The sequence below is a fragment of the Argiope bruennichi genome, chromosome 4, assembly GCF_947563725.1.
Source record: "Argiope bruennichi chromosome 4, qqArgBrue1.1, whole genome shotgun sequence".
Lineage (NCBI taxonomy): Eukaryota > Metazoa > Arthropoda > Arachnida > Araneae > Araneidae > Argiope > Argiope bruennichi.
Genome location: NC_079154.1, coordinates 31,790,696 through 31,816,099, shown reverse-complemented (window position 1 = coordinate 31,816,099; position 25,404 = coordinate 31,790,696). Strand labels below are relative to the sequence as shown.

At 29.4% G+C, this 25,404-nt stretch overlaps 1 protein-coding gene across 1 annotated transcript in view; it reads right to left on the bottom strand.

Annotated features, from left to right (window-relative positions):
- Positions 1 to 25,404, bottom strand: part of LOC129966920 (neuronal acetylcholine receptor subunit alpha-10-like) — a 640,729-nt gene that overhangs the window by 149,982 nt on the left and 465,343 nt on the right. Inside the window, exon 3 of the mRNA XM_056081538.1 lies at positions 189 to 233. Within this exon, the coding sequence (XP_055937513.1) occupies positions 189 to 233 (45 nt within the window). The remainder of the gene's footprint in view (positions 1 to 188; positions 234 to 25,404) is intronic.

Below are 25,404 nucleotides of genomic sequence, written 5' to 3'. Positions count from 1 at the left end.
CTAGTGTTGCTTTACAAAGGGACGTTAATATAACTAAACTAAACTAACTTCATTTTGGTAAAATTTCATTAGTCAAAATGTTTGAAAGTTAAAGAAGCTTCTATTATACATTATTGCTCAACTTGGCCAAAGAAAAATCATATTTTTTATAAAATATGCAATAAAAATTATAAATGGAATATACGAACCTGATCTAGCCAGACATTTGTGGTTAACACTTGATTCTTTTCATCCTGTAATAGAAATGAAAGAAGAATTATTATCACAGATATTTGCGTTAGATATCTAAATGAAGAAGATTACATATATAGATGAAGTTGGTTCATTTCATCCTATAATGGGATTAAATATACAATTATTTTTAACTATGCTAGTCTTTAAAAAATAATATTTCTGAAGGATAAAACATTTTTAAAAGTAATTTTTAGGAAAGAGATTCAAATCAGGGATAATATAAGAAAAAAGGTGGTTAAATAATCACTAAATAACAACAAAAGTCAGTAAAAAATATAAATATTTGTCCTAATTTCTTTAATCAGTTATGATTTTACCTTATAAGAGTGAAGAACTTTCTTTGGACTTTTTCACAGCTTTCTTAAAATCTTCATTATTTATCATACCGTACGTTTAAGAACTTAATTTTATGTTCGAAAGTATCATATTTAGTAACAAAGTATGTCAAACTCATAACGAGGTATTTTCCCTTGCATATAACAATATCCAATAGAAATTTTATTTCAAATGTTCTGTTTTAACTTAGATTTCATAGCATTAAAAATACATTTAGCATTCGTCAACAACTCGTTTATTTATGGTTTAGCATCTATATCTTACTTATGCAATGGTAGCCAATACTTCATCAACCAATAATGATGCATGCTGGTTAATTCTTTAGATGAAATGGATGATTCCAATAAATAATCAAACTGAAGTGTTTTTTCGTCGTATTTCTCCTATACTTAGACAATCTTGCATCTTCTTTTCTGTTATCTTTCTATCCGCATCTGGTATTATCCAAATATAAGGTAGGGTGGGGGAGATTAGCGAGAGAGGTGGCAGATTCTCCACGGTCAAGACATTCCTTCAAACAACGGGATAATGAGTGTTTCCCCTAACAGATTTCAGTATACAGTGACGCAATATAGAGCGTTTTGATTATCATAATTTAATCAGGAAAACTGAATATGCATTTTGGATGATTTTCTCTTTTTTCTTAGAGATAGGATCGAAAATTTAATACAAATCTATAATTTTGGTTAAAAGACTAAATAAGATATTTTATGCATTTAAGCCATAACGATTTAGAGTTATAGCCTTTACATATGTTTCAATATACACAGAAACGGTCACTCCCCTATGATATATTAAATTAAAATTTAATTCAAATCTACGATTCTGATGATAAATTTGTATAGCTATTGCATTTGTACAGAGCTTTGCGTTTTTGGGTTACATGTTAATTTCAGGTAGAACAACACGCTGAACCATAATGTGCGATATTCAGATTATGTTCAATATTACGATTAATTTTTAACATCTTACAATATAGTATTGCGATATTGTAATATTCAATATTACAAATATTTTTTAAATATGTTTTAACATTGTCTGATATTTTATTCTATTATTCAAAATTACGAATAATTTTAATATCTTGCAATATTGTAAGATATTAAAATAGATATTCAATATTACGAATATTTTTTAATGTATTTCACAATATTGTATTATTCAATATTAAGAATATTTTTTAATATTTCACAATATTGTGCGATATTGTTTTATTCAATATTACGAATATCTTTTAATATGTTACAATACCTTGTGATATTGTATTGCATTATTCAATATTACGAATATTTTTTAAATATCTTACAATATTGTTTCATATTTTATTATTCAATATTACGATTATTTTTTAACATCTTACAATATAGTATTGCGATATTGTAACATTCAATATTACAAATATTTTTTTAATATGTTTTAACATTGTCTGATATTTTATTCTATTATTCAAATTACGAATAATTTTAATATCTTGCAATATTGTAAGATATTAAAATAGATATTCAATATTACGAATATTTTTTTAAATATTTTACAATATTGTGCTATATTATATTGTATTATTCAATATTACGAATATTTTTTTAAATATCTTATAACATTGTGTGATATTGCATTATATTATTCAATATTACGAATATTTTTTAAATATTTTACAATATTGTGCGATATTTTATTGTATTATTCAATATTATGATTATTTTTAATACCTTACAATATTGTACAATATACTTGTGCTAATGGGGGCATGTATAAGAGCAGAAGCATTTCCTTTCGACTGATTTGTTGACGTTTTGAAAAAAATTTTGAATACGTTTTTAAGTTATTATGTTAACAGATTGACATCATTCTGAAAATGTTTTTTTTTTTCCCACTTAAGGAGGTCTGAAACGTGGAGATTTATCAAAATGCTGAGGTCGAATGTTTTGACAATTACAAAACTTTCTTCTTATACGAGGAAGTAAATTAGAACAGATAATAAATGATAATGATATATATGGTTATGATTATCAATAAACCATTTATTCACGAATTAGACGTTTTTAGGGATCAATTAATTTATGTTTTAAGCATCAAATATTTTTAAGCATCAGAATGCGATAAACATTAAATTCGTATAATTTTAAATGACCTTAAACCTTTTCTGTTTTTATTGTATATACCTTAATAACGGAATTATGGTAGCATTAAAAATAAATTTCCCACTTCGTCATTCAGGTGAGCGTTGTTTATGATACTTTCTTCGGTCAATTACAAATACAGTTAATAGAATCTTTTCCATGATGAAAGAAAATCATACGAATGAACATGTAATGCAGCAACGACATAATCTTTTAAAATTCCTTGCAAAAATGAAATATTTATTTGAAAATTCAGTAAAAATAACGTTTTTTTTTTTTTTGTCAAGTTTCAGAAATTATTTGGGACAAAAAAAGAATATATATATACATTTTTTAAATTTTGCAATGATGTAAAAATTATTTATGTGTGAAACGATAAATTACTGCTGTTATTGTAGGTAAAAATCAAAATATAGCTGAATTTAGAATTGATTAAAATTTCAAAGTGACTTTTCTAAATGCATGTTTTTCAGTTTAAAATTACATTTGTGCAAGACTTTGTAGCTCTAACTCAACAAGTCTGACCTGCAGAGCATCAAAAGACACATACTAATTATCTTTTATTACTAATAAAAATAAAAAGATTTTCTAAACTTTAATAAATTAACTATGCCATAGATACACTGAACAATAGTTATTAATTTTAAATTAATCTAAATCTATTAATATTTTAAAATATAATAAAGGATTGCTATTAAAATTTCCAAATTTCTATCGCACAATGTCCATACGCCTGTCTATACAATTAAAAACTATAATAAGTCCAATCAGACTGCAAAGAAAATGCAAAGACTGCTACCTTGGCGAAAAGTTTACTCTGCGAAAAAAGAAGAAAGAAAACCCACCACGTTGAAATTAGTGAAAAGATATTAACGCTAACCGAACAAAAGCGCTGATACTGCAATTCAATGTGCGCAGCGAAAATACTTAATTAAATGAAAAACCAATAAAGGATAGAGAGAACCTAACTATTCTGCGTTTTCAACTTATTTTAATTTGATTGGTTTTTCGCTTAGCTAAGCATATACTATAAAGGTCTCATTAAATTTAAGAAAGAAAATTAAAATTGAGGAAAATAATTCAAATATATTTTAAATATCACGAATCAACGTGATTGTGTTGAGGTATAATTAATTGCTTCGTATAAGCTGATTTTATATTAGAGTGCATTTTCAAAACTGTTGTCGTTATCTCATAATTTCAAAAAAAAAAAAAAAAAAACTTTTGAATATGAAACTTTTTTTTCCCTTCTCTCTGCATTAGATTCAGCTTGTACAAGAATGTACAGATTGACACGAATCGGTTAGAATGTTCTGATAATATTTACTACACGCATCTTGGATGAAGGGTAATACATACAAAAATAAAGAACTATTATTAGTGAGAATATCAAAAGATTTCGCACAGGGGGGGGGGTCGTCTTCCTAAAGCCTGATAAACTGTAATAAATGCCCTTGTGTATTATTATCCGTATGCGAATGGCGACAATAGTTAATAATATTTATTACAATTCAATAATTGGTGATGTTTAAAAAAATTAAAGGCTGGGATGGGATTAATCACAAGAGGAGTGTTCGCGCCGAAACTTTGCCTATTTTGCAATAGAGATCTTATTTTTCTTAACTCGGAACAAATTGTATTCCTAGGGTTAGATATCCAAAGGAAAGTGCATTGCATGGTATAAGGAAACGGTATCTCCCATGTTGTAATAAAACTGTTATCCCTCCTTCTTAAAATAAAATTCTAAACTTTGGGACTATGAACTCGAGGAATACTCAGTTTTTTATTTTCAGCGCCTTGCATATCTCAGGTTTGTGCTTCATAGCATTGCAAAGGATGCCGAATGCGCGTTTTCGATGCTTTTTTTCAGCCCACTGAACCCAAAACCTAACATAGAACTACATGTTTGAAAATAGTAACAAGATCACACGTCAAATTTCATTTGTTTAAGTCCCTGGAATTTTAAAGTATTACATTTATATGATTGCAAAATGTCTGATAAACTGTATTTTCAGACATTTATACAATGCGGGACATGGAAAAAATATTATATGGATCTACATTTTAGATACATATATCTGCATATATTATCCATCTAATTCTTTATTATCAATATCCATCCGTATCAAATTTATCCATCTAGTTCTTTACTACCCATATCCATCTATATCAAATTTATCCATCTAGTTCTTTACTACCCATATCCATCTATATATCACATTTATCCATATAGTTCTTTACTACCCATATCCATATATATATATATATATCACATTTATCCATGTAGTTCTTTACTACCCATATCCATCTAGTTCTTTACTACCCATATCCATCTAGCTCTTTACTACCCATATCCATCTAGTTCTTTACTACCCATATCCATCTAGCTCTTTACTACCCATATCCATCTATATCAAATTTATCCATCTAGTTCTTTACTACCCATATCCATCTAGTTCTTTACTACCCATATCCATCTAGCTCTTTACTACCCATATCCATCTATATCAAATTTATCCATCTAGTTCTTTACTACCCATATCCATCTATATCAAATTTATCCATCTAGTTCTTTACTACCCATATCCATCTATATCAAATTTATCCATCTAGTTCTTTACTACCCATATCCATCTATATCAAATTTATCCATCTAGTTCTTTACTACCCATATCCATCTAGTTCTTTACTACCCATATCCATCTAGTTCTTTACTACCCATATCCATCTAGTTCTTTACTACCCATATCCATCTAGTTCTTTACTACCCATATCCATCTAGTTCTTTACTACCCATATCCATCTAGTTCTTTACTACCCATATCCATCTAGTTCTTTACTACCCATATCCATCTAGTTCTTTACTACCCATATCCATCTAGTTCTTTACTACCCATATCCATCTATATCAAATTTATCCATCTAGTTCTTTACTACCCATATCCATATATATCACATTTATCCATCTCGTTTGCAACTATTGTGCATACAAACTTTTGTAGTTTTTGTATACTCAAAAGCAGACTTTCACAGATTTCCTATAAAGGGATTGGTTCAAAATGTGACAGAAATCTACAAATTTCGTGTAAAGACGACATGTCCAATTTCATTTGTCTAATTCAAAGCATTTTTTAGACAAACAGATGTAATTTTTTTAAAAATATGTTTTTTGTCTCAACTGCATAAAGGCGAATTTTGTCCGTCTAGTTCAAAGAGATTTGAGTTATCTTCGTCCCAGACAGATGGACGCATAGACGGACATTTTCCAGAAAGTTGTTTTCGAGCTTAGGGATATCTGAAAGGTTGGAAGTTTATCAAAATCTCGAGTTAGAATACTTCGCTTTAAATACATTGTGTACTAGAAAATAAAACGTCAGAAAGAGCTAATTTAACTTTTGTTCTTTAATGACATATCTGAACTGTGCAATGATGTATTGAATTTTTAATGTTTAAATTTGATATTACTAGCAAATATTTCGTCATTTAAAACGGAAAAATCACGTGGTAAAGCCTTCATTGCTCAAATGCTCTTTTATGCTGTTATAAGGATTGGGATAATTATAAATGTCCGAAATAGAATGTATCAGTTTAGGTTAATAAAGGGTTAGGTAAATACCGATAAAATAAATTGTAGGCAAGGTAAATTTTGCGGGAAGGAAAACAAATTACAAAACTAAGAACCGAAATGGAAGTTTGGTCAAAATACAAAAAGCTCTAGAACAACTAACAATCGATAATCGACTATCTCCAATTTCTAAAACTTTCTTAGCCGTTTATTAAAGAAATTTATAGTAAAAGAAACAACACAAAGACACTGAATAAAATGAAATCTTTGTGTTGAAATAAGGATCCTCATCCCAGCGAGACCGCCAAATGTACAATTGATTTTGTCTTCCCGGAGCACGCTTAAGTACCGGCAATCAATTCCGGCGTCTAATCATCGGGTCCGGGAAGTGCTGCTTCGTTAAGCATCAATCATTCCGGAAGAAAAATATTCCCTTCCTTCTAAATCCTCATGTTCGTACATAGCCAATCTGCTGATTGACACGAAAATCCGGAAGTTCATTATGCCAGTCGCTCATCCAGCACTGCACTGAGGATTACGTCATGTACGAAGTATGTGTCGTCTTTTATACAAGATTTCCAGGAAATCGAAGTAAGACTATCAATTAGTTTGCAGAGGGTAGGCATGGTAAAAGTTTCTAAAAAGATTATAGATGGATTTGACTGTTTTAGATAGGAATTGTTAAATACTTTGTCAAGGTTTTGTTTTCATAATATATCTGCAATTCATGCAGTTATTCAATTCATTTTGAACAACACGAACTGATATCATAACTTGTTTTACTGTCTCATATTTTTTAAAAATATCAATCGTTGTTTTTTTATCTATTGTTTTTGCACATACACAAAGGCGAGCTTCCTTTATATTATTGAAATTAAAGGAATGTAAAATATTCTCATCTTCTCGTTTACAATGTATTTAAAGAGAAAATACTTAAGTTGTCAAAAATTCGAACTCAAAAGTTTGTTTCGAATCTCAACGCTTTAGACTTCGTTTTCGAAAAACATATTTTTGATATTATGTATGCCTATGAGTAAGATAAGCAACTATCAATCCAAAATAAACAATATGAAAATTATCTATTGATTTTGACTGTAAACTTATTTCTAATTCTATTTTGGTTATGAGTAAGATAAATCAGAAATATTTAGAAATAGGCGGATGAAATGTAGTATACGGTTTCTACTACACATTTTTACAGAATTTTTTCAAATGTCAAACCAAATCCATTAAGAAAGGTTTAACTTGTTTGAGTGCAAATGAACTTGATTACAATGAAATATCAAAAATTGATAGATAAAATATGGTACACAGGCGTAGCATCCAAAATGGAGATTGTTATGTCTACCTATTCCGAGAAACATGTTTCTGGCATCATGGCTGTTTATCTGTCTATGATAAAGATAACTCAAAAAGGTTTTGTTGTAGAAAAATGGAATTTCGTATACTATCTTATCACCAGATTTGTAGATTTCTATTAAATGTTGAACAAAATCTTTTCGAAGGAAATCTGTCTGGCTGTTCGGGTGCATATTTACTCAATAATTGTAGAACACAAAGACAGATGTAAATAAAATTTAGTACACAGGTTTAGAATCTAAAATTGAGATTCATATCAAATTTTTAACCAGATCTGCCTAACGGTTGATCGCCTGTTGGTATATACTTTCGTATATACCAACCCAATAATTCTTACAGGCAATGATTTAAGATTATAAAATTCAGCATGTGATTTTGTAACTACAACTATAGTTAGGTGAAAAATTATGGATACAATTAGCCAGAAAGGAGGTGTATATATTCATACGACAGATTCATAAAAATGCTAAATTCACGTCAAAGATCTATATTTCTTAACTATTGTTCGACTTTGTACTGTAAGCAAGTCGCGGTCTTATCGAAGGTCCACAATTTTATGTGGGAGCAGAACCTTTTTTGGAGAATAAGCGAAAAATGTTCTGGTAGATCACTTCTGCTGGTTTTTATTCCCGGTCAATATCATCATCAGTTTTTATTTTTTCACTTTATTTAATCAAATTTCTTAATTAAATCAACTATTACAATCCTCTAGGATAATAAATAATAAATTGAAGATAAAAGATAATATAAAAAATGGATTGAAAAATTAAACTGGAAGTAGGAACTTCGTAATTTTTTCATCAGATAGTTTTATTCTAGCTAATACTTTGCTAGATGTGCTCATTTAAAACAATTGAAACGGGTAAATTCTACTGTTAAAAGAAACTGTACATTTCACATGAGGAATCAGAAAGTTAACAATTTAAGCTTTTTTACTGTTTAAGACTATACGAAATTAACAATGTGTTTAATTATTAATGTAAAACAATTAAACATAATTACTATCTAAATTAAACAATGTGGATATTTCCAGCTTTTATTTCTATGCAACTGTATGTGACGTATGAGATTCAAATACACAATAAAAAGAACAGATTCAAAATCACTAAAAGAAAAAAGATGAATTATCTTTTATAATCTGATATTCAAAACTACGTTGTTGAAAGAAACGTGGATATCAAGTTAAGCATACAAATTTTAACTGAAACTTAGTACAATCAATATTGCCGGCAAACCAGCTGGTTTTCAAAGGGCAGCTGTTTCAATATTAAAAACAGCTGTTAATGAAATTAAACCTTTTTTTATACTTTCTAGCATACAAAGTATACAAAGAAAAAGTATTGTACTGGTAAAACGATTTGAACTACAATTTTGACGAATGTTTCAGCTGTCGCTGAGTTCATACATTTAAACACATTCATACATTCAAAAATACATTTTTTGAATTATGTATGTTTCTCTACCTATTTCCAGATACGATAATTCAAAAATACTAGATGGATAAAATTTGATATATTGTTTGTACATCTAATTTAAAAATTTCGTTTCTATGAAATTTTGAACGAAATCCATTCGGAGAAAGTCTGTATATCTGGCCGTCCAAATAAAACTTAACACGATTAGAACAAAACAAAAAGAGCTAGTGGATAAAATTTGAGATATAAATTTAACATTCAAAATGTAGATAACCATCAGATTTGAAGTCAAATCCGTCATGGAAATTGACTGTTTGACGGTCAGTTTTTTTATAAGCATGTAAATGCATTGAATAAAATATAAGAAATTTGGTATATGATTCTGTGCCTACAATCGTAGTTTTGAACTAAATTTCGATTTTAATTTTTTGGGAAAAAGATGCCCAAAATACATATTTGGTTTTCAGGTATTTTTGTATTTGCATCCCGACAATTAATCTCCGAAAATCACGCTAACAGGCTTTTTCTTAATTATTGTTCTTAAGTAGCAAGTGGTTGATAATGCACATGTACTTTATAAGAGAGAATGCTTGAGAGTTTTAGATAGATCGCTCTTGCTGGTTTAATGATATAAAGACATAATAGTCCCTTCCCAAATAAACACTAACTGAAATAAAACCTAAGTGTTTAGATAAGCAAGGACTTCCATAGAAAAAAAAATTAAACCATCAACTGATTTTGTTCTGGGGCATACTTATACATCGACAATCAGTACAAGCCACTGTAGATTCTAGAAAGAATTATTTCGTTGAGTATCTATTATTCCTGTTCGAGGAAAGAAAATATGATATATTGTTGAGTATCTATTATTTCTGTACCTTATAAAATAATCGTGCTCGCACATGATTCATCCGACTGATTGACACAAGTGTCAGGAACTCATTACACCAGAGCCTGTACCACTTATTCGAAGGTGTACCACAAATGAGATGACCTATTTCCTTTTCCCCGAAGGTGCGTGATTGTTTTTTATCCAGAATCCTTTGGATCTTGTGACTGTATTGCCAGCAGTTAATGTCAAGGTCAGCTTTGGATGTGTGGTTCTAAAAATATGCTAAAAGTGTTTTTGCTGCTCGTATAAATAAATTGTGAATTAAGTATATAACTTTATTCACCGAATTGCAAGAACATAAAGTTCTTCGCCATTATTTAATTTTTTTGAAACTTTATCCTAAAATATTTCTAATATTCTATTTCTTCTTTATATAAATTATTTCTTCTTCATTATATAAGCTATTCCATGAAAAATCATTTATTTATTGTTAATCTCCAACGTTACTTATAATAAAGATGAATGTGTGTGTATATACTGGAGTTTTACAGGCTAGATTTTTTGACCCAAAGTTACCAAATTTAGCAAAGATATACTTTGGAGGGGGGGGGAAAGTATGCATCACGGAGCCATTTGTTTGAAATTTTAAATAAAATTTTAATTAATTAAAATTTAGGTTAGATTTTGATTTTTTTCTCTCGATGTTTTCCGAAAATATTAAAATAGTATAAAAGTTATTTTTTACACCGCTTTAAAGCCCCAAGAATTTATCTTTTTTTTAAATCTTTTTAATGATGCTAATTTAGTTACAGCAAAATTCCTTAGTTTAGATTTGATTAACTTTCAAACATACGTTTAGTATATTTTACAATTTTTTTCGCTGCAGCTAGTAAAGTCCCAAAATCGCTTTTAGACTAGAAAAATAATGAAAAACATTATAAATTAAAATAAGGAAAGGTTAACATTTTTTTCGCTCAACAAGTATGACTAAGAAATAAAATTCTATAACGTGAATAACATGGCAAATAAAATGCCGGCAGATATTCTCGTCCATATATACAACATTGAAAATTTGATTTAACCGAACAATTCACTCAATATATTAAACTTTAATCATTAAAGACATTTTTTTTTTATCTCACGACAGTGTTGAGAGAAATACCGAATGTAACAAAATCAAAACTCAAGCAATAGGGTTAGGGAGGAATGCAAGAAAAAAACATGAATTTTTTAAAATTCTATTTTTTTTATTACGTATTATACGAAAACTGGAGATTGTATAAAATGCTACTTCTTATGTAACAACAATTCAAAAATTAGACGAATAACATTTTATAAGAAACTTTATATACATATACACAAGTTTTACTACAGAATTTTGAGGTCATTAGTAATTTGTGCTAAACATATAGCACGTTTCATAAATGTGGAATAATCCACCGGAGGAAAATGAAGCGCGCTGCTTTTATAAAAACAGTATTTCAACCAATTTAATAAGGGGTTCACAAAACTATTTTCAAGGCCACTCGCCAAGGTGAACGACAACATTATACTTTTGAAAACGATTATGTTAGTTAATTACGTCATAAAGACAATTTTTTCTGATAAGAAAACATTATTCTACTATTGGATGATTATTTTAAATAATCTTTGAATGGTGCCACCAGAAGAATTATAGTTAACAAACATTTTTCATCAAAAAAAATTTTTTTTGCACTTTTGCCTAATAATAAGAAATCCAAATTCATAATTTCTATCTTTACATAACACGGAACATAAACGTGAGAAGTGAATTAAAAAAATTGCAATGAGCCCCTTAAGAATAATTGTTTAGGAAAGAATTCTTTAATAAATAATTTATTAATAATTTATAGGAATAATATTAAGTATATTAACAGAAATCTTTTTATAAACTAATTTGAATTTTTCATCACACAAACATTTCTATCAAAGATTCATCGAATGATACTAGCGTAGAATACGAAGCAAAATAACAGTATCAAATGTGCACAAAAAATATGATTTATCAGCAATTATTACAATTCTAATCAGAGTATTTTATCTAATAATATTTCCAGTTAATCTAATTACTAATTAGATAAATTAAGTTTTATACCATGCGAATAAATTTTATCAATTTATAACAACATTTCATTGCCTTCTTTGCCTTCTTTCTAACATTCAATTCCCTTCTTTCTAATATCCCATTCCCTAAATTTCTAATTTTCCATTCCCTTCTTTTCTTTCTATTACCTTCTTTCTAACATCCTATGCCTTTCCTTCCATTTTTTCTTTATATTCCCTTCTTTCTAACATTCATTCGACTCTTTCCCTTTTTTCTTACTATTCTCTTCTTTCTAACATTCCATTCGACTCTTTCCCTTTTTTCTTTCTATTCCCTTCTTTCTAACATTCCATTCGATTCTTTCCCTTTTTTCTTTCTATTCCCTTCTTTCTAACATTCCATTCGATTCTTTACCTTTTTTCGCTCTATTCCCTTCTTTCTAACATTCCATTCGATTCTTTCCCTTTTTTTCTTTCTATTCCCTTCTTCTTTGTAACATTCCATTCGATTATTTCTCTTTTTTTCTTTCTATTCCCTTCTTACTAACATTCCATTCGATTCTTTCTCTTTTTTTCTTCCTATTCCCTTCTTACTAACATTCCATTCGATTATTTCCCTTATTTTCTTTCTATTCCCTTCTTCTTTGTAACATTCCATTCAATTCTTCCCATTTTTTTTTTCTTTCTATTCCCTTCTTCTTTGTAACATTCCATTCAATTCTTCCCATTTTTTTCTTTCTATTTACTTCTTTCTAACATTGCATTAGATTCTTTCCCTTTTTTCTTTCTATTCCCTTCTTTCTAACATCCCGTTCCTTTCTACCCCTTTTTCCTTTGTATTTCTTTCTTTTTAACATTTCATTCTCTTCTTTCAATTCATGATAAGATTTCTTCATTATGTTCTTCTTTTTGCCGTTATAAACTAACTGAGGAATTTGAAACTTTGCAATAATTAAAAAATAGTTTTAAAGCACAAAAACACATAAATCTCGAAAACAAAACAAAAAAAAATAATTAATTAAATCCTTAGTAATAAAAAAAATTCTATTTTAAGATAAATTTTATTAATTTCAATTTGTCATTAATTAGATATGTTGTAATTTATACCGTTTAAAGACCTTTTATCTGTACTATATCAAAACATTATTTTTCTCTTCCTTTAAAGAAATTTATAAATTCTTCATAATTTTGCAGCAATTAAAAAAAAACAAGTTATCAACCAAAAAAGAAAATTAAATCAATTTGAATGAAACAGGAAATAACTGATTAAATAACAAATCAAGTGAGAATAATACAAACTAAATACATCTACTCTCTTTGACAGATCACGGAAGTCCAATTGACCTTGTCTTCTTTGAAAACTAGCCACTTGCAATCAATCGTGGTGTCTAATAATCTGGAGAGATCTACTCCGGGGTGCATCCATCATTCCTGTCCACGTAAGAAAAATATTCCCACCTTATAAACCCTTCGGATCATACAAGGACAGTCTCGCTGAAGGACACGATAATCCGGGAGCTCATTACACCAGAGCTTGTCTACTCTTCTTGAGACTGTCACCTTCTTCGAACGGACGACTGCTTGTCTTCTGACAAGATTTTCAGAATTACCGTGTGTGTAGAGCCATTAATTAATGTCGGTGCTTTGTACCGTGTTAGTTTTGAAATAAGTTGGACTTGAAGGTGGTTGATAGTCTATTCATTTTCAACTATTTTTCAAATGTGTAGGTGTTAATTATTTAAAAAAATATTCATATGTGCATTTTTTTGCCGTCAGTTGTTTACTGGTGTTAATTATCAATTATTTAATAGTGATATTTTGTGAAAGACTTTTTGTATAATACTAGTACCTTTTGATGACTTGCTTGTTAGTCCGACTATTGGCTTTCCTACTTATTAAAATGTTTATATGAAATGCTTATAATTAAAATTTCACCTCTTTATCTAATCAAATTAAACCAGAAAAAGTGGTCTCTCCAAAAATGTCTCGCTTTTATTCAGTGATAAAAGTGTATTACCAAAGAATGCCTTGCATGGAACTGGCTAGCAAATTATGAAATATTAACCTATGGCGTGAATTTAGTATTTTTTTATGAATCTTTTTTATCCTTATCGAGATTTTGGCCTTTAATCTCTGACAAGCGGTTTAGGTTTAGTTATATTAACGTCCCATTTGAAGCAAAACTAGGGCTATTTTGGGACGGACCTCGTAATTTTGAACCTCGGTCAGATGACGAGGACGACACCTGAGCTGGCACCCCTCTCTCCACACCACACCAGCGGGTGGACGTTTGGTCATGACGGATTTAACGTGCAACAGACCCCCTTACACGACGGTTCTTCGGTGAAATCGGGTCTCGAACATGAAACCCTCCGGTTCCGAAGGCCACCTCGGCCCCTGACAAGCGGTTAATAGTATCAGAAAAACGAATTTGTGCTTTAGGAGCGTTTTTCCCAAATGATCATAAGAAAAATTTGAGAAAAAACTACTTTAATCATAAAATCACGAAACAAATTGGTTATATTTAAATAATTGTGTTTTTGAGCTATCATGTTTACATATTTCTGAAAATATACCTGCAGAAGGTCAGCCCTTGTTGGATTTGAATCAAAATTCGATAAGTATTTACACTACATATGTTAAATCTGTGTATTGAATTTTACTTATCTAATTCTCTTCAATTTGTATTTATAATGTTAACTTATATTTGAAGAACCGGACAGACAAACTTCCTCTTAAGGAATTTTACAGAGAATTTGAAAGAAATGTATAAATATGATGTAAGAACTGTATACCAAATTTCATCCACTAGCTCAAAGTGTCTTTGAATTGTATTTGTCACAGACGGACGGACATTTTCCAAAGATTTACTTTTTAAATTCAGCGAGGTCTAAATTGTCTAGATTCGTCAAAATTTCGAGTTTGAATTATTTGACGATTGCAATACTTTATACTTCGTATATGGGAAGTAAAAATATTAATTTAACGATATAGAGTCTTACTAATTACTGCAAGAGCAAATTTAGTCTAAAGCAAATGAAAAAATAAAAAGCCTATTTCATATCTAGAGGATGCAATTTTAATATGAAATTTGGCAAATCGACTCAATTGGAATGCTTGCTGTAAGAATGAATGGACTCAATTCAAATTTCATAATAATGATAAAAACATTGCACAGTTTTGCGCGTTAAATGAAATTAAAAAAATATTAAAATAAGAGAAAAATAGTCTGTAAATTAAATTTATATCATTATAAAGGTAATTTTAAAATTTTAGGTAGTGTAAAAATCACTGTAGATCTGAGGAAATATTTTCAGAAGATAAAGGTGAAACACATCTGAAATTTTGTTAATTTTTAACTAATGTATATTTTTATTAACTTTTGGAATTTGAAAAGTTGGCAGTGATTTATATTTGCATTTATTTCAATTACTTATTTATATTGACATAACACTTTGAAAACAAGTCTAAAGTTATTTTGGGATGGACTTCGCAATTCTGAAGATCGGTCAGATGATGACACCTGAGCTGGAACATCCCATCTTTAAACATCCGCACTACAACAATGCGAGGACGTTTCGCCTTCAACGTCAGATGTAAAGTGTTTCAGGCCCGCATACACGACTGATCTTTAGTAGAATCAGGTTTTGAACCTACAGTCCCCTGATTTTGAGGTCGAGACCTTTCCAGTAGGCTACAGTAGCCGTACTCTTATTTTCAAAAGCACTTATGCCAGATTTAATCAAGATAGTTTAATTAAGATGCGATTTAATTTAATGTTTAATTAAGAAGCTATAGATTGAATATCAGATATACAAACAACAGCAGAATATGCTTTAAAATTATTAAAAATTGCTTACTTCTAATATTTTCTATATTTTTTAAGGAATAAGAACTTGAGGATTCATTATAATATTATATAAAATTTGAAATACATAATTATTAACTATCTTTGAAATGAAATATTTTGAGAATATTTTCTGGAGTTTTTAGATCTGGAAATAAAGGTTGTCCCAAAATTAACGCACGATTTGAATTTGCCACCATTCTTGCAGTAAAGTATTGACAACCTAACTAAAAAGAGCATTTAACAGCTGATAGTTTAGGATTAATAAAAAAGAAGCATTACAGGACATAACAACGTGTTCTAATTGTTGAAAAATATTTAAAAAATAGTGAAAGTTTAGCTGCCACAGCTCGAAAAATTTGAGAATTGGCCCCTTAGATCGTGAGATTTAACACCATTTGATTTCTTTTTATTTGGGTTATTTTGAAGTCAAAGGTCTACGAAAACAATCATTCGGAAACTGAAGGAGAAAATTCAGCCCCGTGTTTGCAAAATGGTCATGGAAAATTTCGACAAAAGAGTGCGCATGTGCCAGCAAAGCTGTGGAGGCCTTTTGTCCTACGTGTTATTTCATATACAACTATATCCTGTGTACTTTGTGATTCAATAAAAATATAACAATTTGAAGAAAAAGAACTGTGTTTTTTTTATTTAATTCAAATCTTGCATTAACACGTTGTTTTATCGTGTAACGCTCCATTTTTACTAACCCTAAACTATCAACTATTAAATAGTTTTTTTAACAGGGATGTAAACACTTTACTTCACGAATGGTGGCAAATTGAAATCTTGCTTTAATTTTCCCTTTATAATGAACAGATTTTATTTTAATGTTATAATAATGATAAGCACAATAATAACAATAACTATATACATACATTGAAACCCTTATTATAATAAAACGCGAAAATTTGTATGGTTAGCAACAATTTTTAAACTTAAAGTTGAAAAGGAACGGGAAACATAAACTTGAAATTAAAAATCAAATTTAATACTGAAATTACCTAATATTGATTATAAGAATTTATTAAAAAATTTGAACGAATTCTGCGTTTTATTTTCCATCAACATTTTTTAAATTGTTTTAATTTACAATGAAAAATAAGGATAAGTGCATAAATAAGGATAAAATGAGGATAAATTCTAGCACTGAATATCAATCGAAACGAAATAAAATAAAACTTTAGCGTTTCAATAGAAGTTTCTTCCATTGACAAACCACTGAAAGCCTATCGATTCTGGCGTCTAATCATTGGATTTGAAGAACGCTGCTTCGCTGATAATCAATCTTTTCGATTTATGGTAGAGAAATATACTTCTCCTTATAAATTCCTCCTTATATCCTCTGCCTGCAAGATTAAGCCGGTTGATTGACAAGATAATCCGGGAGTTCATTATACCAAAATCTGTATCTCATCTGAAGATGACCATATTCTTTCAATAATGTTCGAGTATGTCTTCAGTCCAAGATTTCTTGGATATCGTGCATGTTAAAGCTGTTGGACGTCAATTATTTATGAGCTTTTAATTATTTAATGGCGATCTTAATAAGTTAATGATTAATTGCATTTTGATTACTTATTATATTAAAGTCAGAAAATTTTTATTATTTATTATGTAACTATAACAATAATGAATGCTATAGTTAAATAATTATAGATATTTTGGTATGTAACTATAGGATGAATTAGCTTTAATAATGAATGTTTGTATTATATAGGTTTATTAAAAAAAATATTAGAGAATATTAAGTAATTTTCGAGAACTCTGAGAAAATATAAGATAAATATTTTAAATAAGTACAAAATGAAGCTTCAAACAATTTTTTTAATAAACATCGAAATACAGAGGTTATCATAAAAATATGGTTTTTTGTTCCATGAATTAATTCCAATTCCGAAATTTATTTCGAGAATTTAACATACACATGAATTTTGCAAGACAATAAGCTAAATTTGCATTAAAATGTTAGAAACAATTTTTACCTGATAATTTTCATAGAATGCATACTATATGTAAACTGTATGATGTGAAACGCATTATATCAAACCAATTAGAAATTTTTTACAAGATAAACCGATATTCCTAGTGTTACCAAAATATGATATATAATTATTTCTCGGATAGTAAGTATTCTGATAGTATTTCTCGGATTTGCTAAAATACACTTTTTCAAAATTTCAGTTAGATTTTTAGCCAAAATTTAAGCAAAATGTCAATGCTTTTCAGGAATAATTTTTAAATATATTATTACACAAAAATAATTTTTGAATAAAAAAATATTAGATTAAACATACCTTAGATTTTATTAATGCCAATTTTCTTTTAGTATAAATTTTTCTCTAATTTTGGTAAATCTTGATAAATAATCTTCGGTATATTTTAAAAACATATTTTAATTGTTTTGTTGTTGTACGAACGTTCAAATGATATTAAATAATTTTTTTTCTCTGCATACTATCGTAGCTTTTAAACAAAATTTTAAAGATAATGTAAAAATAAAATGGTAAACCTCAAAGTATTATCATGAATTGATATATTAATGATTAATTATTATAATAATTTGTCCTATATTATCGAACCCCTTTTAAATTTTATTTTACTAAACATATTTATTTTTATTAAATATATTATCAAATAAATTTTCCAATCGTTTCTCTGCATACAGGGTGCGACAGAAAAACTCAGACAAACCATTTTTAAAATAAATTGATTAAAAATAAAGAAATTAACAAAATGTGAGAAATAATAATAAGACTAATAAATAAATTTAATTTGTTTCATATTGGCCGCCTTTTCCTGTGATGCAGAGGCGCAAACACTTATTGAAATTTTCAGCAATGGGCCGCAAGTCTTCTACCTTTAATGCTAGCCTTTGAAGTCCTAAACTTCAAAATGGGCCATACACTGTAATCATGGGATTGAAATTCAGCGAGTATTGTGCCCACTCTCCAGATGATAGCACGTCCGGAAAATGCGCTTTGCACAACTCTTTTAGCCTTGTGAGCTGGCGCGGAGTCTTATTGAAATTCCCACTTTACATCGCCGAAGTGCGTTTTGACCCACGGAAATACAATAGCTTCTAAAATGTCTCACTGGTACACTTTTTGATTTATTTTAACGCTCTCATCCACAAAAAAAACCAGAGATGTTTTGCCGCTTGCGCAAATTCCGCCCTAGACCATGACCGACTTTGGATATTTGCGATGTTCAACAATTGCTGAAGTGCCTGGAGTGTCTACAGACTAGATCCTTTAGTTCTAGGAGTTATGAACTTTTGGTCGTTAAAGAGCTTCTTATTCGTGAAAAGGAACCTCTCTCAGTGCTGACTTGCGGCCCGTTTCAAAAGTTTTCGGCGTCTTTGGAGTCGCACGAATTTGTTTTCTTCAGTGAGAAGGTGAATTTTTTGGATCTTGTAAGACTTTAGTCCAAGCTCTGATTTTTGCCATTCGTTGCATTGAGCAGTCCCTTATTCCAAGTTGATTTCCATGAGCGATCCTTCTGATGGAAATCAACGAATTTCATTGAACTCGCTTTTTGATAACCTTACGGCTATTGAATGTTTTCACCATACGTTTTTATTCATTTCCTGGACTTTGACCATCATTGCAAAGCTCTTTGAAACGATAGATTGTATCAGACACTGTTTGCCGAGGCACATTAAGCAAACGAACGACTTCATACTGTTCGCTTTCCTTACTTAAACAACTGTAAAATAGCATATATTTTGCTTGGCATTGTAAAAAAGCCATAACAATACATAAACCAAAAATACGTTATAAAATATGTTATAACTGAAGTGTCAGACAAAAGGAAATGGACAAAAATTAAAACGAAATTAATTAAATTCGATTCTATGATGTAATAACTTTGTCAGAGGGTTTTCTTCTTCTTTTTTTTTGTGCCGCACCCTGTACAATATTACTATAGTTGGTTCCACGAGAAAAAGTTATTTTTTAAATTTTTTTCAGCCAAAAGTTTATTATGGCTTTTTTAGGAATTTTATGGATAAGGTTTATTTAAAATATTTCCCGTATATTTTTCATCAACCTAACAGCCATTATTTTGAAACAGTGAAAAACTAATTTTCTATAAACAGATAAATCTCGAGCTTAAATATCATCGATACCCATACACTTTTGCATCTTATCAATTATAAGAAGGTAATTTTCCTTTAGAAATTTAAATCTGCATTAGCAACAATTAGTGAATAAAAAAGTAATACCTCATTATTTCCCATAAATTATTTCTTAATCTTTATAATCCACAAACAAAGCATTTGAATTGAATATCAAACCAAACCAAACAATATAAAATGAAACTTGAGTGCCTAAACAGCCACTTCCCCCACTGACAAACAATTAAAAGGCCTATTGATTTTGTCTTGCTCCAGCACTCTTAAACACTGACAATCAATTCCGGCGTCTAATCATCGGGTTTGGAGAGTGCTGCTTCGTTGAGAATCAATCATTCCGGTTCGTGGAAGAAAAATATTCTCTTCCTTATAAATCATGGTGTTCGTACACGAGCAGTCCGGTTGATTGACACGATAATCCGGGAGTTCATTACACCAGAATCTGTAATACTTGTCTGAAGAAGGCCATCTTCCTTAAATAACATTTCCGTTCGTCTTCCACCTAAGATATTCTGTGGTTAATGACGTGAGATTTGAACAATTTATTTGCCTGTTTTCAACTGTGTGGATAACGTGAGATTTGAACAATTAGTTTGCCTGTTTTCAGCTGCGATAGTTCAAAATAAAAGTGATTGTATAGTAAGGGTAACTTAAATAAGGATGATATATTTACTAATTTGAAATTATAGAATGTTTTTATATCATTCCATTATTGAATGGTATATACTTGTCTATTATAGTCTTAAAAAGGACAGATTTATATTTAATTAACTAATTTCTTACAGCATTATTGATCAAATTCTTTTTTTTAATTATCGTCTATGATCATTTGGATATGGATAATATATTTTAAATTATAGTATTTCGAATCCTTTATGAGACGGCAATCTTTTAGGTCCGAGGAGATCATATCAGAATTTGTTCTATTCTTTTGAAGACGCCAATCTTCCTTAAATAACATCCGCGTTCTACGCAAGACTTCCTGTGGATGCAGATTTTAACAATTAATTTGACCTGTCTCAGCTGCGATAGTTCAAAATAAATAGATTTGAAAGTTATAATATGGTAAGGATAAATCGATTGTAGATGGTATATTTATTCATTTGTAATTGATTACAGAATATGCTCATATCCCTCAATTATTGATTTGGTGTAAACGCCGTGCACCAAATTTCAACCATCTAGCCCAAAGCGTCTATTTTTGTCTTAAAAACAAATTTATTTTTAATTATCTAAATTTTTACAGTTTTATTGATCAAATTCTTTTTTAATTATAGTATATGGTCATTTAAATATGGATTCTTACTTTCTTGTATACGTAGTATAGAGAAGGTATATAAATTCTAACGAAACTACAGATTTTGACGAATCTCCCCGTTTTAGACTTTCATGAGTACCAAAAATAAATGTTTGGAAAAGCCATTTGTCCGGCTATCTGTCTATGACAAAGATGACTCAAAAACACTTTGGGCTAGATGGTTGAAATTTGATATAAGGCTTTTGCACCAAATTTGTAGATTTCTACCAAATTTTGTGTAAAATATGTTCAGAAAAAAGTTAATCTGTCCGACTGTCCGAATATAAGCTAACACTATAACTACAAAGTGAAGAGATCCAGACAGATAAGATTTGGTACACAGGTTTAACATCTATAGTGTAGATTTCCTGCCAAATTTTAAGCCGAGTCCAACTGCAGGTTCATTGCCCATCGGTCTCTACTTTCAGAAACATGTAAATGTGCTAACTCGAAAACTCAAAGACAAATTAATCAAATATAGTATAAGATTTTGTGACTACAAGCGCAGTTTCCTGCCAAATCTTTGTTCCAATCGGTTGAGAAAAAAGTGCCTAAAGCACAAATTCTATTTTAGTATACTATTAACTGCATGTCAGGGATTCATTGCCAATTAACTCGCCAAGGATGGCATGATAGATCTAGTAAAAATGCCAAAATCAGGCCAAATTAATATTTCGTAACTATCGTATGCCAGTGCCATGCAAAGCATTCCTGGCATGAGAAGTTTATTAGAAAATAAGCGAGAAAGTTTTAAGGAGATTTCTACTGCTGGTTATAATAATAGTATTGCAAATCGTTTATGAAATGGTCAAAGTGTTTTATATGAATCATTTATTGGTAAAACAAGCAATAAATATGTACATTTCCTTTGGCTTCTCGATCTTTTTGTAAATTAGCAATGATTTTAAAATACATTGTTTCCCATTTGCATATATTCAGATTTAAATTAAATTTTAAATAAATATAATAACATTAGTGTACTAGTCGCCTTTGGAATCCAGCAGGTTTTCAGGAAATATTGGTTATCTTTAATATCAGTTAAATCGTCTAGATAAAACTTCATATCTATAATGCCATTAAACTATCAGATATTAAATCCGCGTTGTTTTAATAGTCGTGTCATATGTTCTGTTCATTGCATATGTGATCTTTTTTTTAATGAAGAACTGTACAATAACAACATAGCGCTATTATGTTCGTTTCATCTATGTTTCAAATTTAATTTAACGGTATTGTAATTTCACTTCTACATTCGTCGGCCAAGTTACATGGATATTAAGCTGAATCCCTCTTTAGTTTCCCCAATGGAAGAAAATCATGGAATTGTAGAGAATTGATATGAGCGAGGATAGAACCTGGGACCTTGTGGTTCGCAGCCCAGTAACATGACCATGATACAAAAGCAATTGCTCGGGTAGCGTAGCTGTTAACTGGCTTATAAGCTTTCACCACAGAATCAAATATTTAATGAATCAATGGAAACGATTTCGTGTTTAACTCAGAACAATGAGAATATTGTTCTGAAATGCACCTAAAAATATGTTTAAAAATTAAGTAAATCTAGACTAAAGAATTTTACAGCAACTATTAAACAGACAACACTTAAAAGATAATCTTTGGGCCTTAAAACGGCGTAGAAACTATTTTGAATGAAGCCCATCAAAATATAGCCTATTTTTTAATTACTTAAAAAATAAGCTAAAGTGTTTCAAGGGTTCATGCTACCACCCTCCAAAGTACACCTGGGAAAAATTTATGAGCTCTATATAAAATGGTTTGACCATTAGAGTGGAGCACACGCACACGCTCGCACACACACACACACACACACAAGCGCGCGTGCGCGCACGATAAAATTAATGTTTTCAACTTCATTTATTTTATTTTAAAAATTTATTAATGGAATTAGTTATTACATTGAATCAATGTGAACAATACAAATTTTATATATTTAAGAAACTGCTGCTTATATTTAAAATATAAAAGAAAAGGCTCGTCATTGAATAAGACAACAAAAACACATTTTTCTTTGTAAATTCTTCTAGTCATATGCATGAAAATACTTAATATATTGCGTCAAATTGTCACAGGTATTGACCGTCTATCTGTCTGTACTTTCACATGAATGTAAACGCAATAGCTGAAAAACACAATGAATTAAATAAAATTTGGCATGCGATTAGTTGAGATTTTTTTTCCATCACATTTTGATTTTCTATTGATCCTTGAAAATGGAATCTAATAAACATATTCAGTTTTTTGATACGTATGTTGTAACCACATGCTTCGTAAAAAAATGCTAAAGACTGATATTTTGTAACTATTACCAATACCATGCAATTATAATGCACGTATCTGTTTTCTTTACCGTACTACGAAGCACAGAGCTCTCATGTGATTTACTTAAAAAAAAATATAAATCGTGTTTTTTTAAATTTTAAATTTTTAAAACTTTTTTACAGTTTTGCTCGAAGTGTATAATTTTATGTATTACAGAATACCGGAGAAGGTTTTGTGGAACTATTCCCACTATTTTTTACAATAAAATTTAAAAATAAAATTTGTATTTCTTATCATAATTTTCATTTATATTATTTTTATTATATTTCATTTTAATCAGGATTGGTTATCCTTTTCTGACATGAATTATATCTTCTTGAAATCTTTAATATTGACTAGGCAATATATGAGCGTAAATTTTATTTATCATAATTTTAATTTAACATGCACATTGAAAACATTTTACGCTTCAAACGTTATGGCTTAAATATATTATATAAACAAATTTTAAAATTATAAGAAAAGTAAATTAAAAAGAATTTAATTTCTGCTATTTTCTTCCACATCAGAATAATGTTATTGAGAATGTAAAAATTGAGAGATTAAAAATTTGATGAAATGTCATGGTCTTCGCAGAATATTTTTATTATATTCAAATAAGGATTTATCTACATCGAAATAAATCAATAACTCAAAAATCGATTGAAAAGACAATTTAATATAAGAAATTCTTCCCATTATATGGAATAGAAATCTGACAGGAACAGATCATCAAATTCCACCATGTATTTATAGTTAAACAAAAATAGTTTGTTGACTTTAATTCATGCCTAACGCAATTCGAAGTTAACAAAATTAGTCTAGAAATTCTTGATTGAACAAAGTGAAATTCCCGAAAGGCGTCGCTGCAGCTAAGCCAAAAAATTTAATATCTGAAGGAACTATTGTTTACTCAAGGACTTCTAATGTCAGCGTGATGTAATTTAACAGTATTTTTAACGGGAATTCATTTGAAATATAACAGAAAAAGTGGAATAAGAATATTTCGTAATAATCAAATTTTATATGTCTGTTTCGGTGAAATCAAGACACGGTTATTTGAATCAAACAATGCATTGCTAATTAAAAATAGTTTCATGAACTTTTAACACGTTGATTGCCACGTGAGTCATCTGTGTCTCACACTTATGACTATCTAATCATATGGAATCATTTATCAAAGTTATTTGTATCATAAATCTATACCATTGATAATGTTTGTTTACGAATTCTGAATATTTGAACCTGGTTCAGCAGCTAGTTTCTAAACCGTTTGAGATAGATGGTGCTTCCAATTGGAAAGATTCTTTAACTGCAAATTAAATTTTATGTTGTTTGAAAATGTAAAGAATTATGCAGAATTTCTCAGCATTAAGGTTACAAAATTCAAGAAGCTGTAGGGTATATTTAGAAGATTCAGAATAACATAGCAAATAAGGGCCAAAAATACCAGACATGGCAGATGTGCGTGGGATTCCAGTGTTTTTTTTTTTTTTTTTTTTTTTTTTTTTAAGGGACTCTTTAGTTAAACATTTCATAGCAAGATTCAATGATCATAGGCAATGACTCACGACAGTGCATAATGAACAAAGTTTGATCATTAAACAGTGATGTAGCAATGAAGTTAAACGATATCAATAGCTCCAAAATGCTTAGTTCATACCAAAATTGTGAAAAAAAGAAAACCGTTCACAGTCGAATGAGAAGTCACTATATGCTTTGATTGGGTTGAAAATAAAAAGTTTCCATGTAGAAACATATTTCAAATGAATTTGTTCGTAATCAAAAAATAAATAAATAAAAGAGGAGAGAGGAAAGAGAACGAATGTGAAAATGACGAATTATTATTTTTAATTAAAAATAATAAAGCCTTGAAATCAA